This window comes from Catharus ustulatus, chromosome 12 (assembly GCF_009819885.2).
Source record: "Catharus ustulatus isolate bCatUst1 chromosome 12, bCatUst1.pri.v2, whole genome shotgun sequence".
NCBI lineage: Eukaryota > Metazoa > Chordata > Aves > Passeriformes > Turdidae > Catharus > Catharus ustulatus.
Genome location: NC_046232.1, coordinates 7,830,275 through 7,845,430, shown reverse-complemented (window position 1 = coordinate 7,845,430; position 15,156 = coordinate 7,830,275). Strand labels below are relative to the sequence as shown.

Genomic DNA, 15,156 nt, shown 5'->3' with positions numbered 1-15,156 from the left:
ACTAGCTCTCTTCTTGCAGGGAAGGAAAAATCTTTCCAATAACATCTTTTCTTTGAAATTTATGTTCTCCCCTCCCACTACTATTTCAAACTATATCAGAAACACTGCTGGGAAAAGGGGAAAACTGCAAAACACACTTTACAATAATTAGTTGAAGTACAGAATCACAAAATAATTTAGGTTGGCCCTCTGAAGGTGGTTTTACGCAACTTCCCACTCAAAGCAAGTCTAATCTTATGCTCAGAGCTGTGTCCAGTCAACTTCTGAATATCTCAAAGGATGAGGATTCCACAATCTAAGTTGTTACTGCCTTGCCTGGCACTACTAAAATTATTTTTTCTTCATCTAAACAGAATTAGTTCATAAATTCAGTAGTCATAGAATTAAGTCAAGAATTCTTTCAAATCTTGATTTTCTGGTTGGTTCTGTTTCGAAGTTTCAACCCACTACTCCCTTCTTTGACACAGAAAATCTGAACTAAGATAATGAGGTCAGGGGCATTTATTTTTATCATCTGTCTTCAAATAACTAATTTTTGCTCAACAAATTCAAACCTACCTACTAAACAATAAAGGTCTAAAATTTGACTAGGCAATAACCCCAGGTAAATCAGTTTGTAAAGGTATATAAATCCTTGCATAGAAAGGTTATTTTTATTTTACGGTGTAAGAACAGTTACTTACACTGCCTTAAGGGCATTAAAAACACTGACCAACTCCAACACTAGAGATGTGTTAGCTTTTTCCATGACACAGACTGCCAGCTAGATCATTCCATTTTCCTACTGTTTGAAGTTCCATTTTGTGCCTGTGTAACTGTTGGCCAGTTACCTGTAGATGAAACAGCCAAGTTGCTTCTAGCACCAACCTCATTAAGTTTGGCCTGTTTTGGAGTTAACACTGTCGCCTTCAGAAGTAGCAGGAAGTTTAGATACAAAACCATTCTCATTTAGACCTACAGCGCTTTAAATTAAAGAACCTCCTTCTTTTTCCCATAGTAATTAGAACACATTAGTGATGACTGCAATTTAGAGTCCACATAAAGCAGTTCTAAGATTTTCCTAAACTAATATGCCATACTGAAGTTAAGAAAATATCCAAATCAGACTGAAGGCCCAGGCCAGTGAAGCAGGAAAGGGTAAACACAGAGATAGACTCACCTCTGAAACCCCAGTAAATCATACTATGGCCACCTGAATTCATTTGGCCTACTTTTCACATCTTGACCCACTCTAATCTGAGACAAGGTGAGTTCACAGTAATAAAGTTCAGCTACGCAGCTGCTTTCTGCAATGCCTGCTATTGGGAACAAGCTCTGCCTTCTGATGAAAAACACCTCTCCTTTTTTTCTGGTTCTGTGTTAATGTTGTTTTAGTTTGTTATAGAACCCTCTAAACTTCACTTTGCATGCAAAATGAAAAGTGTTATAAGCTCTAATGAGAAAGCACAGCATATCTATCTGTTCTCTTCTTCTGAAAGAAGATTACATGTCCTTACAGTTTGTAGTATTTCTTCTGAAGAAAATCACTAAAAACGAACAAAAAACCCACAGAACCAACAAAACAAAAAACAAAAAACAAAAACAAAAAACAAAAACAAAAAAGAACCCCAACAAAACTAAACAAAAAAATCCACAAAAAAACAAACCAAAAAACCTCACTAAAAAAAAAAAACACCCAAACATCTCACAACAAAAAAAAATTCCCCAACAATTTTGAAATTGGAAGGTTCACTGCCTGATTAACATGCCCATAAACACTCAGCTCCATCTTGTCAGAAATCCACATCTCTGTCACTCTAAGATTACCCTTGGTGATATGACCTCAATTCAGAGATCAGTCCTCAAGCAGACCTGAAAGACACAGCTACAAACCAAGAAGTCTGAAGCACCAGCACAGGTCTTGTAAACCTCTCACAATGACAGACTGCAAATTGTTTCAAGACTATAATAAAATATATCAAAGGCTTCAGTTCTGGATACAATGATCTACGCATTTTAGCTCTGTTGTTTGTTCACATAAAAAAAAAATTGGCCTATTTTGAAAACTAATCACACCAACTCCAAGTATTTAACATTTTTCTGGTATAAATCCGATTGATACGTCTTATCATGAAAGTGCCTCTCTCAGCTGGAGTGTGGACACAAGAATTCCTTGAATCACCCACATTCCAGGCTAGTTGGTCCACTTCTCTACACAGCAGACACAGGGACTCCAAATACTCAGGTCAGCAGAGAAAAGCAGCAGCCAAATAATACTGGTTTGGTCACTTTGTGCTATTAGTGAACAATTCTGTGGATATTATCCAGGAGCTGGGTACCACATCCATGATGGTAAGGAAGTAGCAAAGTGTACTGGCTGCAGCACCACCTTGCTGACAGGTTTCTGAACACACACCACCACTGTAAAAACCTTAATGCTGCTCTGTGCACCTGTGCTGGCTGGGCCTGATTTTATAAATAATGGAAACAGGCATCAGAAATACTAACCTAGAATGAAAGCACCAAATAGATTGTGATTAACAGAATAGGCACATGAAAGCCAAATTGCTTCAGGTCTCTTAGTGCCCTGTCCTGCACCAACACCTCCATTAGTCTGGAGCTATGGATTCATGGATGCAGTCCAGCCAACTCCACATGACAGATCTTTCAGTCACAGCAATTTCTCATTCCTCCAAGTGGGTAAAGTTTGTGGGAGAATGTTCTCACAATACTCTCAGAAAGCAAGTTACATCCAACCTGCATGGAAGAGTTACCAATGCCATTTACCCAAACATCACCACCTATTTAGCAGTCTAAGGAGATGCTTGGTTAGTGTCCATCAGCAGCCTGCCACTTCTCTGCTTAGACCTCAGAAATAAATATTTATGCTATACTGAGCTAAAAAATGTCACCCATGTGCTTGTTATATTGTCCTGCAGAGTATCAAAGGCCAGTTCCCAAAAGTATTCTGCTTTTAAATACCATATTCCACAATGTCTTGTGCCCACAGTGCAGTATGTGAATTAGGGAAGCATAGGACCAACACAGGTAAGTAGGCTTTGGCATACATGAACATGGATTTAATCTCATTACATAGCCTCCCTCACCAGGGAAGCCAAACCACAAAACACACAGACGCTTCCTTTCTGCAAAGTGAAACACATCTTAAACTTGCCTTCTGTGTCAAAAATATTCATGTTTGAACCCACAATAATAGAACTTTTATTTTAACTTCCAAATCCAATTGCCATATTACAGAAATAAACATAGACTAAGTACGGCACATTTTAAATGCTTTGAATTGCAACCCTCAGTGCTTTTAAGCACTTTATTTTTTCCTCAGTGAGAGACTAATACCAGTAATTTTTAATTAAGCAAGTAAGTCTCCAAAGTTTAAAAAACCCACAAACAACTAAATTTTAATACCTGTCCTTTGGAGAACAAGGGCTGGAACAATGAACCGTTTGCAAAAACCAAAAAATTTCCTTACTTGACAAAAAGCTGTTTAACCCAAGACAAGAATGACACCAATAGAATGGCTGGACACAACCAAGTAAATACACTGCCAACCCTTCACTGATACATTTCTGTATCTGTCTAAAACTAACAATGAAACATCATCACATGAAGCTGAGCAAATTAGCTATCCCTCTGTCCTATCTAACTTCTCAGCATGACCAGTAGGCCATTCACTGTACTTAACCTGGTACCTCAGGGAAGAATTGAAGTCATTGTCACCCATAACTTACAGACAGAATAATGAAATTCTGATCAGTTATTACAAAAGCACAATCCTTCAAAAAGGAGGAGGGAAGTCCCAAGTTATAGCCTTTTTAAGACTGAATATACTGCATGCTTCAAATCTACTTCATCTGCTGTGACACATACACAAAAAATGGCTTTTTGGCTTCAAGTAGATAAAATATTTACTGCTGAAAAGCCATTTGAAAAAAAAGGGTTTTGTTGTCAAATTACATACTCTCTCCCTTCCCCTCCCTTTCAGGAATGATCCTTTTGATCCCATCAACTCCAACTCCTGCATATAGCAGAAAACCCAGACCATTATCACAGGGAATCCATCCAGCAGACTCAGTTCTTCAGGTACTGTTCACAGCCCCTCTTTTGCTAACAGTCTTCTCCTATTCCCACTGAAAACAAACCTTTACCTGTCAATGCAGTGGATCCAGCAGTGCTTTTTACCATATAAATGAACATTTTAAGAAGACATCATGCACTGAAGAAGGCTAATGCACTGAAAAGCAACATCTGACAACACAAGACTCCAAAGTTTATTTCATTAAACATTATACTATATTCTAGAAATCCTATTTAAAGTTATAACCCAAAAATCTGCACTAGAGTTAAAAGACATTAGGTTGTTTCTTTCTCTTATCAACTACTACAGTTATACCCACCTGTTACATTCACTGCTGGCCCAGTCTGGTACTGTGGAACTCCCGAGTTCTGTCTCACACCAAACAGTATACCAGATGTATTATCTGGTGCAGCTGGTGGAGAATCCATAATATAATCCTAATAAGATATTTTCAAGAGGGAAAAGAAATTTGAGGTTTAATTTTTTTTTTACTTGCAGGCTTCAAAGGGTTTATTTTAAAAACATATGATTGCTTAAAAGTACTCAGAAGTACTCAGCTGAAAATCAAGCTCATTACAATCTCCCCAAAATAGTTTCTTTTGACATTTTAATAAGGTTGCAATTCTCATCAGTGCTTGTTAGGTGTTATAGCTATATATTCAGAATAGTAAAAACAATCCTAAAACCTGGGAAAGACCATTTAATGAATCATATTTAATCAATATCTGTTTGAATTGTTAATTGTAAATGCTTGTTCAGAAAAGTCTGATAATGTTTCAAATTATAATTGATTGTTTTTAAAAAAAAACAAAATACTTTCTTCCTTCAACCTAAACTCAGGCATTTGCTTATCACTCCTGCATAACATCTTGCTGCATCTCAAAACACCGAAAAACAGAACTCAAAAGTAGCACAAACTTGTAGCAAATAGAAGTTTCTCAAAACAAGATGGTATTAAGATCAAATTCTACTAAGTGCTCAGACTTTAATGGAAGTAAGGGGTATCCATAGCACTTGACTGGGAAGGGCACTAATCCCTGATAGCATCAAGGCTGGCTTTTTTTCCCCATGTAGAGTAACTTTGGAAGCATTTCTGAAAATCATGTAATCAAACCCTCTTTTCAAAACCCAGCTAACCTAAAAGTCGGTTCATGTTTCCCAGCACCTTGTTAAATTAAGTTTTGTGCATCTCCAAGTACAGGTATTCTTTTACCCTTCAGTTTAAAGTCTGCCCTTTAGTACCTATAGTACATATAACTTAAGAAAATCAAATAGTCCGCATTTCTTGTCTCCAGCACTGGAAACTGTTAAAACAGCTCCACTGATCTGTAAGAGTAGTAACAATTCCACGGTTACTAAAATATGTAACACTTGGAGGAAAAAGAAACATGAAATTTAGTTATCTTTACAAATATCCAAACTTAAAGAGGGTGAGGTAGGAGAAACATTTTTCAAGATTCATCAATACTGGCCACATTTTAATAAGCCACTCCTACTAGCACAATCTGAAACATGAAATATTTTCAGGAATAGCAATAAGCAATCAAGAAAAAACATAATAGAGTTAGGTTTAATTTTAACACTAAGGTATAAATGGAAATACATTGGCAATGTCAACTGAAATAATTCAAATGGTCGCACTTCATTAAGCTGTATTGTGAAACAAAAAATTGACAAAAGTAGGGCTATCAACCTAAAATAAAGTAAATAAAACTTTAAAACCACCCAATACATATACAGACACCTTGTCATCAGTGTATACATGTGACAGAGGCCAAATATGTTTTCCTGAAAAGATCAAGCTCACAAACTGCTTCCCATTCACAATTGTCTACTTATTTGAAAACAACCTTGTGGAAGTTACCACATTTTAAACTACCACCATGTAAACCAAATTTAATGGAAAGAAATCTAAAGGAGCACAATTACATAAACAAGTATGATAATCTGGTTTAGGACTGAAATACCAGAAGAAAAAGTAAGATGCTGCTCCCATCCTGCCTTTTGATTGTACAGCTCCTTAAATGAAGACCTTTCACAACCTCAATAGACAGCCACTATTTCTTCTGGTGAGTCATCTAAACCAACCAAAGACAAATGTTCAGGAGTAGCTGTGGAAGTAGTTACTGAATTTCTGTGCTGTATCTGCTATGAGTAACAGTTACATGAGCTGCAGTCACAATGCAGCAGGTGTTACTGTAGTAACAGCAGTTTCAGAAGAGGCAGTGAAAGGACAGCAAAGCACCTCAGCCACACCTCAAGCACAGCTAATGCCCAGGGGACAAACCTGTGGCAGGCTCTGAGTATTTCAAAAGTTACCAATACAGCAGCTACATACAAACACTGCCTCTCTTAATAGTCTGTAACTTCTTTGTTTTTGTCCTGCCAATATTTTAATTTTCAACAAGATCATAGTTTGATATTTTGATGGCATGGATACATCTCTCCAGAATATACTAAACTTATCCAGCAAGGAAAAAAACGCAAAACCAGACACACTAAAAATTTCATCGCCTGATTTTCAAAAAGTCCTTTTCAGCTGACAGGTACTATTTTATTGCAATTTGGTTCTGTGATTTTACCTACAAACCCCTCAATATTGTCCAATGCTTTAGAAAACAAAAAATGTTTTAAAAAAACAAAACAAAACAGCTTTAGCACACTGATGAAACAAAAAATAAATCAAACTAACATGCATAGGTGCTCTCACACACAAAGAGGCAAAGCCCTACATCTTTGTAAGCTAATTTCCTAGGGCTCAAGTGAAGAGAAGTAATACACCACCACTTTTAGTTTTCTAAGGGACTAGTGACAATACTGGGTTCATGGTCTGCCTCCTAGATTTTCAACTGTGGAAGCCTATATGGCAATTGGTAATTAAAGCCACCCTGAAAAATTACAATGCATAGTACTGGACCTGTGTTCTCTTGAAATTACCTAGGAACAACCAGAACCTGAATCACACTGACTGAGGAAAGTGCCTAGTAAGAAAGGGAAAGACAGAATTGGCTATGGTTTAGTGGAGAGCATTCTGAGCATTGAATTACAGAACATTGCCACCACTAAGGACAAATTTTTCTTAAAGAAGAGGACAGTTCCATGCTATGAAATGCAACAGTAATGCTGACAATTGAAATTGCTGTAAACTGTATGACTGAAATAAAAATAAACTCTGAATTTCTGGAACTGCATAGCATATAGTACACAGCATGTAGTACAGTAACTCAAAAAATAGACTGACTTAGGAAGTCAGCAAATCAAGCTCATGACTGGAAAGGGCTATTTCAATAATAATACTGGAATACCAAACATTGACAAGAGGTAAATTATTGATTTGTTGAGAAATTGAGATTTATTTCAATCCAGTAGGTGATCAAAAGCAACCAGTTCCCACAGAGAAAAATCTTTTGATATCCTGAGATTAAAAAATATTGCATTGTATTTAGAATGCAAAGGCACTCTGAAGGACATTCAGCTAAAAAGAGGTCCTATCAGTGTCCAGTTATACCTCTCAGTGATCTTCACAACATGGTATCTTCAAAGGTAACTTTCAACACCTGGAAGCTGAAGATCCAAATGTCAAACACTTCCCAAAAACATTTATTTGAAGCTTTTACTTTAGGAACAATCAAGTTGGGAAGAAGGAGAACATGTGTGAACAAAAATGTCACGAAGTCCAGGGTAGAAAACCATCACTATAAAACAGCAGCTCCCAGCGAAATTAACACTAGACAAGGAGTGGCTGAGGAACCTAAAAACCCTAAGGAGCTCCTGAATGAAGAAAATTCAAACTCAGGACATGAGCCAAAATACAGGTAGTACACATATAACACTAAGAACAGCAAATGACATGTGGCAGGAATGATTAAAAATTACAGAACTTAGTCCAAGACACTAAAATACAGTACCTCTCTAAAAAAAAGGCACATCAGACAAGCTTCTTCCTCCACAAAAAGTGCAATATCATCAAGTGGTAATAACAATATAAACAAGAAAACAAATTCTAGATAATGCTGAAACTGAAAATACAGCTTTGATTCTAGAAAAGTTAAGCTGAAGAGATGGAAAATTCACCATGTCTTAAGCAAGGAAAAAAATGCAAACAGAAAACTCTCCTTATAGGTATTCAGGAATTTCTTTGCCTCCATCTACACTGGATATCCCAAATAAGGATGCATTACTTTCTGAAGCATGTCAGTCTAACCTGGAATAGACAGAACTGATTAACACATGGTTAGAGAACCTTCTCCATGTCCTTTGTCAGGCTGCAACTTCTTCAGATAGTTGTTTCTCAACTCTGCCATGGAAAAGCAACCTGCAGATTCTGACAAAGTAACACTTAACTAAAGCCTCAATGGTAACATAAATAAACTCTATGAATGAGAAGGAAGTCTCACAAAAAGAAGCACACTCTACATGCTTTCTTTAAAGGAAATCACTGCCTTGATGAGTTACATCCAGTTTACGTGTACTCCATGGAAAAGCTCAGATTTCCTAGCTCTGCTTATTCTGAGGTTTTGTCATAAAAACAATGTAGAAGCCCCTATCAGCTTTGTCTGTCAGAACAAAAACATGAGCCTGTGTGTGTGAGAGAAGGAGAGGGCTTTCTTTTGCAGTAAAGATTCTGCAGGACATACTAGCGCACCTTTAGAGGATTTAATAAAGCATACTATGTCATCAGTAAACATATAAAAAACTTCACAGACTTCAAAGAAGCCACCTAGATTTCCTACTAATATCTGGACTTTTAATTATATAATTTCTTAGGCCTTCTTCACAGTGACAGAATAATTTAGCTAACCCACCTCACCAGACACCCACAATTTCTCTCTGCAAACTATCAATCAACTGCTCAAGACTCAGAATTGGAAAATATATTTTTCCTACTGAATTTGCCAAAGATTCAGCTAGTCAGCAATGATTACATTGCTTCGTTTTAATTCTGTTTTTCTTAAAATACGTCTTCTCATCAGCAATTACTTAGTGACAAGTCTTAAGGAGAACACCCAATTCCAGCCCTCATGTTTTAACGGTCTAATTAACTCTGTTCATTCAGACTGATTGCCCTGCTCAGCAAATGCAGAATCCATAAGGCTGCATGATTTTTATTTACATCAACTGAAAGAACCTCAGGTATGTGTATTTGCCTGGACCACGGAGATGGTGCACTGTCAGGCTTCATTTTAACCTGACAACAGTAGCTAATATTATAGGTACACGTGGTCTGAACAGTTTCAGTGTAAACGATTTTCAGTGAAAGCATTGGATCATAGTTTACCTCATACAAATACAGAGTTTTAATCCTCCTTCTTTCTTGCTTATGTCCAGATAAGGCAACAAAACAGCATCTAACTCAAGCCCCTTGTGACAACATTTTGGGGTTCTGTGGCAACTCAGGAAGGCCTATGACACATGACCTACATGCACAATTCTTAAGACTTTTCAAGTAAAACAAGTATGTTGCCAAATTGCTTCACCTGCAGACCGTGCAACTTTTGGTTGCTTAAATCTCCTCAGACACTAATGTTTCACAATGCTTTCATTCATGTACCACATGAATGAAGAAGAAAAATCCACTAAAGAACTAGTACTACTACAGCATTCTCTTAAGAAACAAAAATCCCAAGGCAAGGTACTGTAAAAAACAGGTGGAAAACCCACAAAGGTGCTTTACATGCTAAATGCAATTAATTTGTCAATGCAGAGGATTAATCTGAGCAAAGAAATCTGCAAAATTTAGAGAATGAATTTGCATCATTTCTCCACAGAACATAAAAAATCTAAACAGTACTAATATCTCTAGCGTCTAGGATTTTCATTTAGTGCCATTTTACTCTTACTAAAGCGATCATGTTTAAGTCTTTCAAATTGGTATTTCAAAATATGTATTTTCATTTATCAGTGCAAGGTTATGGTCCTGGACTCTTTACAGCTTACATCATGCCAGTCTATAACCCAGTCCAGATCTTTACAGCCCCAGTCAGTATGTTCTTCATTAATTTATTCAAAAGTAATCATACCTGTTACACTTTAAATGAATATAGATTTACCTGATTAAGTATTACAGGCTGTGCTGTTGCATTACTCTCTGTCCTGGATACAGGTTGGGCCACTACAGGAATTGTGATATTTCTTGATATTGGCTGTGTTGTTACAGTTCTGCTAACAGGCTGAGTTATTCCAGAATTTGACCCAGGTATCTGCTGTGTTGACAAACATCCAGCAACTGGTCTCTGCAGTGTTTGTGAAGTTCCTGTAACATTCACTGCTACAGCCAAGGGTTGAACTGCCACAGAGCTGGTCACAGGCCGGGGCACAGTCTGAAAGACTGATGGAGCAGGTATAGCACCAGGGCTGGAGGCAGGCGTTGCGTAATGTTGACTCTCAGACTTGAATGTAGTGACCGTACCTGTTGCAAAAGATTTCCAAGTTATCTTCATGTAATTCTGCAGGCAAATGTTTCATAAGTGTTGTGGATTTTTTTGTTAATTACCATATTAGGACAATAAAGTACCTCTACTGGGTGCACCATTCTGTATCCCCCTTCGTGATGAGCTGAGGTTGACTCTGTTCAATATATCTGTCAAAAGTTACATTTATCTTAATTCCAAATAAATTAGTAGCTTCATTGCTTTTCAAATTTAAAAGCTGCATTCATATATACTAATTAAGCCAATTAGGATTTGGTTTATAAATTAAAATACTATTTCTAAAACAAAAATCTGGCAAAACCAAGTAAATGTACTTTGTAAAAATTAAGGTATGTTCTTCCACTTTTCTCTGGTTAAGCTAGCTCACCTAAGAATCGCAGTGATTATTTTCTTGGAGACAGATGTACACACATATAAGAGTACAAACAACAACAACAAAAAAGGACATTTCATTAACATTTAAATTCGCTGATTAGAGTACATTTATTTAAGTCTCTTTCTCACATATACATGATGTTTCCCAAATATTGGAACTGCTCTACATTAAAGAAAGCATTTTCTCTAAACCAGTAATGACATAATTTGCTTCTGGATTAGCAAACAGCACTTACGAACAGGATTTTAGACTTCATGGTATCCATTTTCCAACGAGAAAGGAAAATCAACAAGGATCGTATTGGAACTGCATTACAAGAGCACTGATTTTCTCACATATCCTACACAGCAGTCTGTGTCCAGAGCTCTGGCTCAGCAGGAGCACATGCAATTTCTTAGATTATATTTACTCCCTAACTAATGCCACTGATATTCCCCAACCTTTTATGTCTTAGTCTAGGGTTTCTGACAGTTTCAGGAAGTTACAAAAATATTCATCAAATCAAAATACTTTTCTACTCCCTGATTCTCAATTCCATTAGTGTTGCAGACAAGTTGCTTGCTCTGACCTGTGAAAATATGCATAGGAAGTTAGATTGATTCTCCAAAATCTAACCCACAAGGCTTAACTTCTTAAACCAGGGTCAAATTACATCAGGTTCTCAAACAACAGATCTCAGAGCACCTACACACTGTGTTTAATAACCTTAAGGCTATTTCCACCAACAGTGGCTCATTAGTATACATTTCTCCAGTTGATAAATAAATCTAACAGCAGTAGAGCTCAGAAGATCACAGCTTTCAACCCGCCACCTGCATTTAGATCACACTAATAAAAAAGCAGTTGCAACCAACAGATTTAAACAGGTTTGCATTTTTTAAGATATGACAAAATTTGGTCCTGTAATAGTAATACTATTTTTACTTCAACATAACAGTAACTACAAACAAGGATTACATTATTTCACTATTTAGCTGAAACCATACATTTTGTGATTAATAAATCTATACCTTATACATGAATTCCAGAGTGAAATTAAACTAAAGCATCAGCTATCTACAAAAGAAAAGCTGTTCTAAAAGTTGTCTCAGAAAGCATAGTCAAGACAGTCTGATGTGCACATATCCTAAATTACAAAGAATAGATTTTACTGCTTTTTAAAAGAACATTTCAGGAAGCCAGTTATTTGAAATTATAAACTACATTTACAAGACTCAGTTGATTTATCATAGACCTGATGTGCACTTTCCCCTCTTCCCACAAAGTGTTATTTGTCCTGTTTAGGTAAAACAGCACTGAAGCACAAGCATGCTGACATGCAGAATAACATTTTATAGCAGTAGCAAAATACAGGTTTGTGTCACTATGAAAAAGGAAGCAAGGACAGTAAGTGGTAACCGTAGGAAATACGAGCAGTTGCAGAAAAAGGTAAAGGGAACAAAATATCAACTACTTTTCATCTCAGCCAAAATAATCCTCCAGTACTTCGGAAGGGACACTTGATTCTACACAACTCTCCAACAGCAAGTCAAAGTTGGGGTTTTAATGATTTCCTTCCAAGTTTTCCATATAGTCTGTACAAAAACAAGTAATTGCACTGTCAAGAAAAGGTTAAGAAAATGCAATGCACGTAGAAACTACACCTTTCAGAAAAATTAAAACCTATACCTGAGTTTCTATTTGTAATCAATTTTTCATGTGATCAGGTGCAAACTAAACAGTGATAAGCAAAGCTGAGCTCACAGTATCTTGCCTATCACCAACAACAAACTGAAGCCTGACTACTGCCAGGTAGTACTACTTACAAGCCAGAGAAGAACTGAGGTCATTCTTCCATAGCTGTTTTTGATAGTGAAGTAGAAGATTAAAAAGAGAAAAGTTGAGGAAAGCGAAGGAAAAAAAAGTAACAAGTTATACCATAAGTGATTTTACTTGCGTTAGGACCGAGTATGGACAGCACTAGAATAAGAAGCAAACATTTTCAGTCTCTTTTACCAAAGCTCTTGAAGTTCACAGAATCATACCAAAATTACAGTTTTCACAGGAATTATTTCTATCATTTGACTACAAAAAAATCTTGAGGTTACAACAATTGCAATCAAACTTGGCATATTTGTTGTTCCAAACAACAACTGCATTATTATATACATATCTATCTCATTATTAAGGCTAGTGCCTTAATAGTTGTCCTATGCCACAACCTATTGCCAACGACCAACAGCAATCCAGAGGTCTTTGGACCTTCCAGAAAACAGTAAGGCTAATTTTCAGACATTCTAGATTCAGTATTCTTTTCATATTTAAAATAATTTTTCCATTTTCTTAACCTAATAAGCAAAAAAGTAATAGATGCAAGATGAAATTACTGTGAACTAAAATGACTGAACAGCTAATAACAGCTCTGAAATCCACACATCAGAGTGAAAGACAGTCTCGTGCAACATTTTGTCTCAAGATCCTTCACTGCAAATTATATACCTCCAGAAAACTACTGCAGAAATCTTGGATACAAGCAAAAGCAGAGATGAGGTAGAAACTGTGAGGCGCAAACCTCACCGGGCAAAGTCCTGGATATGTGACTGCTAAGGAGATGTTAGGTCACAGCTCTTAAAAATCGACTACAAGATGGATACACAAAAAACAAAAGTTTCATTATTAAAGTTAATTAAAATAACAACAAAAAAAGGTCTTTTTTACTTACCTGTCAAAGCTCAAGCAAAGGGCAAATAAGGAATCCTGACCCATCTCCTGTCATCACAACCACCTAACCTCACTCCCTGTACTGCCTGCATTTAGAAAACTAAGGAACTCTACTTCACAAAGGATGGGTAAATTTATCAATAAAAATCACCTAGTCCACAGACAGGCTTTCACTATTTTCATATTATTATGAAATCTTTCCAGATCATGCTTTTATTATAGACACTTAAGACAGTTACCTTGGTTTTGTCAGAATTATGTCCACCAACAAATGAAACGAAGGGTGGAGAAAAGAAAAGGACTATAACAGGAAGACTTTAATACATGCACATTCTTTTAGTAGAGAAACACTCCCAAATATATAACTAAATATTAGCTATACTGTAAGCAACTGCATGCATTATTTCAGTCTTATATATACTGGCTTTTAAACTCTGTCACTAATGCTAAAACCTTCAAATGTCCTCATTTTGATCTCAGAGATTTAAGGTTAGAGGTAACCGGAGCTGTTCATAACCTGGGGTTTAAGACAGAATTTCTTAAGAATTCTGATTTTTAGTAATCCAGAGAAATACAACTTTAAGATGTGAAATTTCTTAAGTTGTACTAGTAAGAATTCTATACTTTCAAACTAAGTTTAACTTTCTATACCTTGAAAGATCCGTTTTAAAATATGGAAAAGTGTTGTCTTACATGTAGTAGCTGGCTTTGAGCTGGAGATTTCCCCAACAAAGATTGGCTCATCATCATCGTCGTCCTCATCATCCTCTTCCACTTCTCTCACTCTTTGTTGCCAGGGTTCTAGCTCCTCTTCTTCACATTCCATAAATAATTCTGCCATCTTGAGACTAGACAGTAAAAAAATCAAAAAAACACACATACCAAAACATTCAGTAATTTCATTAAATACTTCACTGTTCAGTAAGGAATACTACAGTTAATATTTTATAATTAATAGTAATTACTGCAGTAATTCCCACAGAATGGTCTCCCTCCCCCTATGTTCTGTACAGACAGAACGTGATCAGACACAGGAGATCTTCAAAGATTGATGCCACATCACCATTCTGACAATTACTTGCACTCTCATCTTCGCCACTGAAGAGAAGAGACCAAAGATATCATGCACAGAATTTAAGCTATTTTTGTACAAAACACCAGTAACTATCAGAGGAAGCCTCTGACACCACAGTCAAAGGTATCTTTTAAAAAAATTCTCATATTCCAGGTAAGTAATTCACAAGAAACGTGAAGGGCCTTCTACAAAGCACAAGTCAGTTAGTGAAACACTGATTACAACTTTATTCTCTTTGCATCTTAAAAAACCCTACACAAACAAAACAAAACCCCAACCAAACCCACAGCCTACCACAACCTCCCAAATTTTCTAAGATTTTGCCAGGGCTTCCCATATGGGCACATTTTCTTTAAACTCCAACAAAACCTACACAAAATTCCCAAAAACCCACAAAACAACATCAATAACAACAAGCAAACCACCCACAAAAAACACTTCAAACAAAACAACTCCAGAACAGCAAAATCCCCAAGTCATATCTACGATGCATTGCATA

At 36.6% G+C, this 15,156-nt stretch overlaps 1 protein-coding gene across 6 annotated transcripts in view; it reads right to left on the bottom strand.

Moving 5' to 3' along the window:
* The window catches only part of ZNF280D (zinc finger protein 280D), a 48,629-nt gene that overhangs the window by 29,550 nt on the left and 3,923 nt on the right, over nucleotides 1–15,156 (bottom strand). For 4 of the 6 annotated variants that reach the window (XR_004419133.1, XM_033070410.2, XM_033070409.1 and 1 more), the window contains exons 2-5: nucleotides 14,276–14,430; nucleotides 10,590–10,655; nucleotides 10,126–10,484; nucleotides 4,395–4,512 (exon numbers count right to left, since the gene is read on the bottom strand). Coding sequence is in view for 5 of the 6 variants with exons in the window: in XM_033070410.2 (XP_032926301.1) it covers nucleotides 4,395–4,512; nucleotides 10,126–10,484; nucleotides 10,590–10,655; nucleotides 14,276–14,423 (691 nt within the window). In the remaining variant the exon portion in view is untranslated. Of the gene's footprint in view, nucleotides 1–4,394; nucleotides 4,513–10,125; nucleotides 10,485–10,589; nucleotides 10,656–12,687; nucleotides 12,722–14,275; nucleotides 14,431–15,156 lie in introns of those variants that run through there. The other 2 variants (XM_033070411.1, XM_033070413.1) reach the window with 2 other exon arrangements.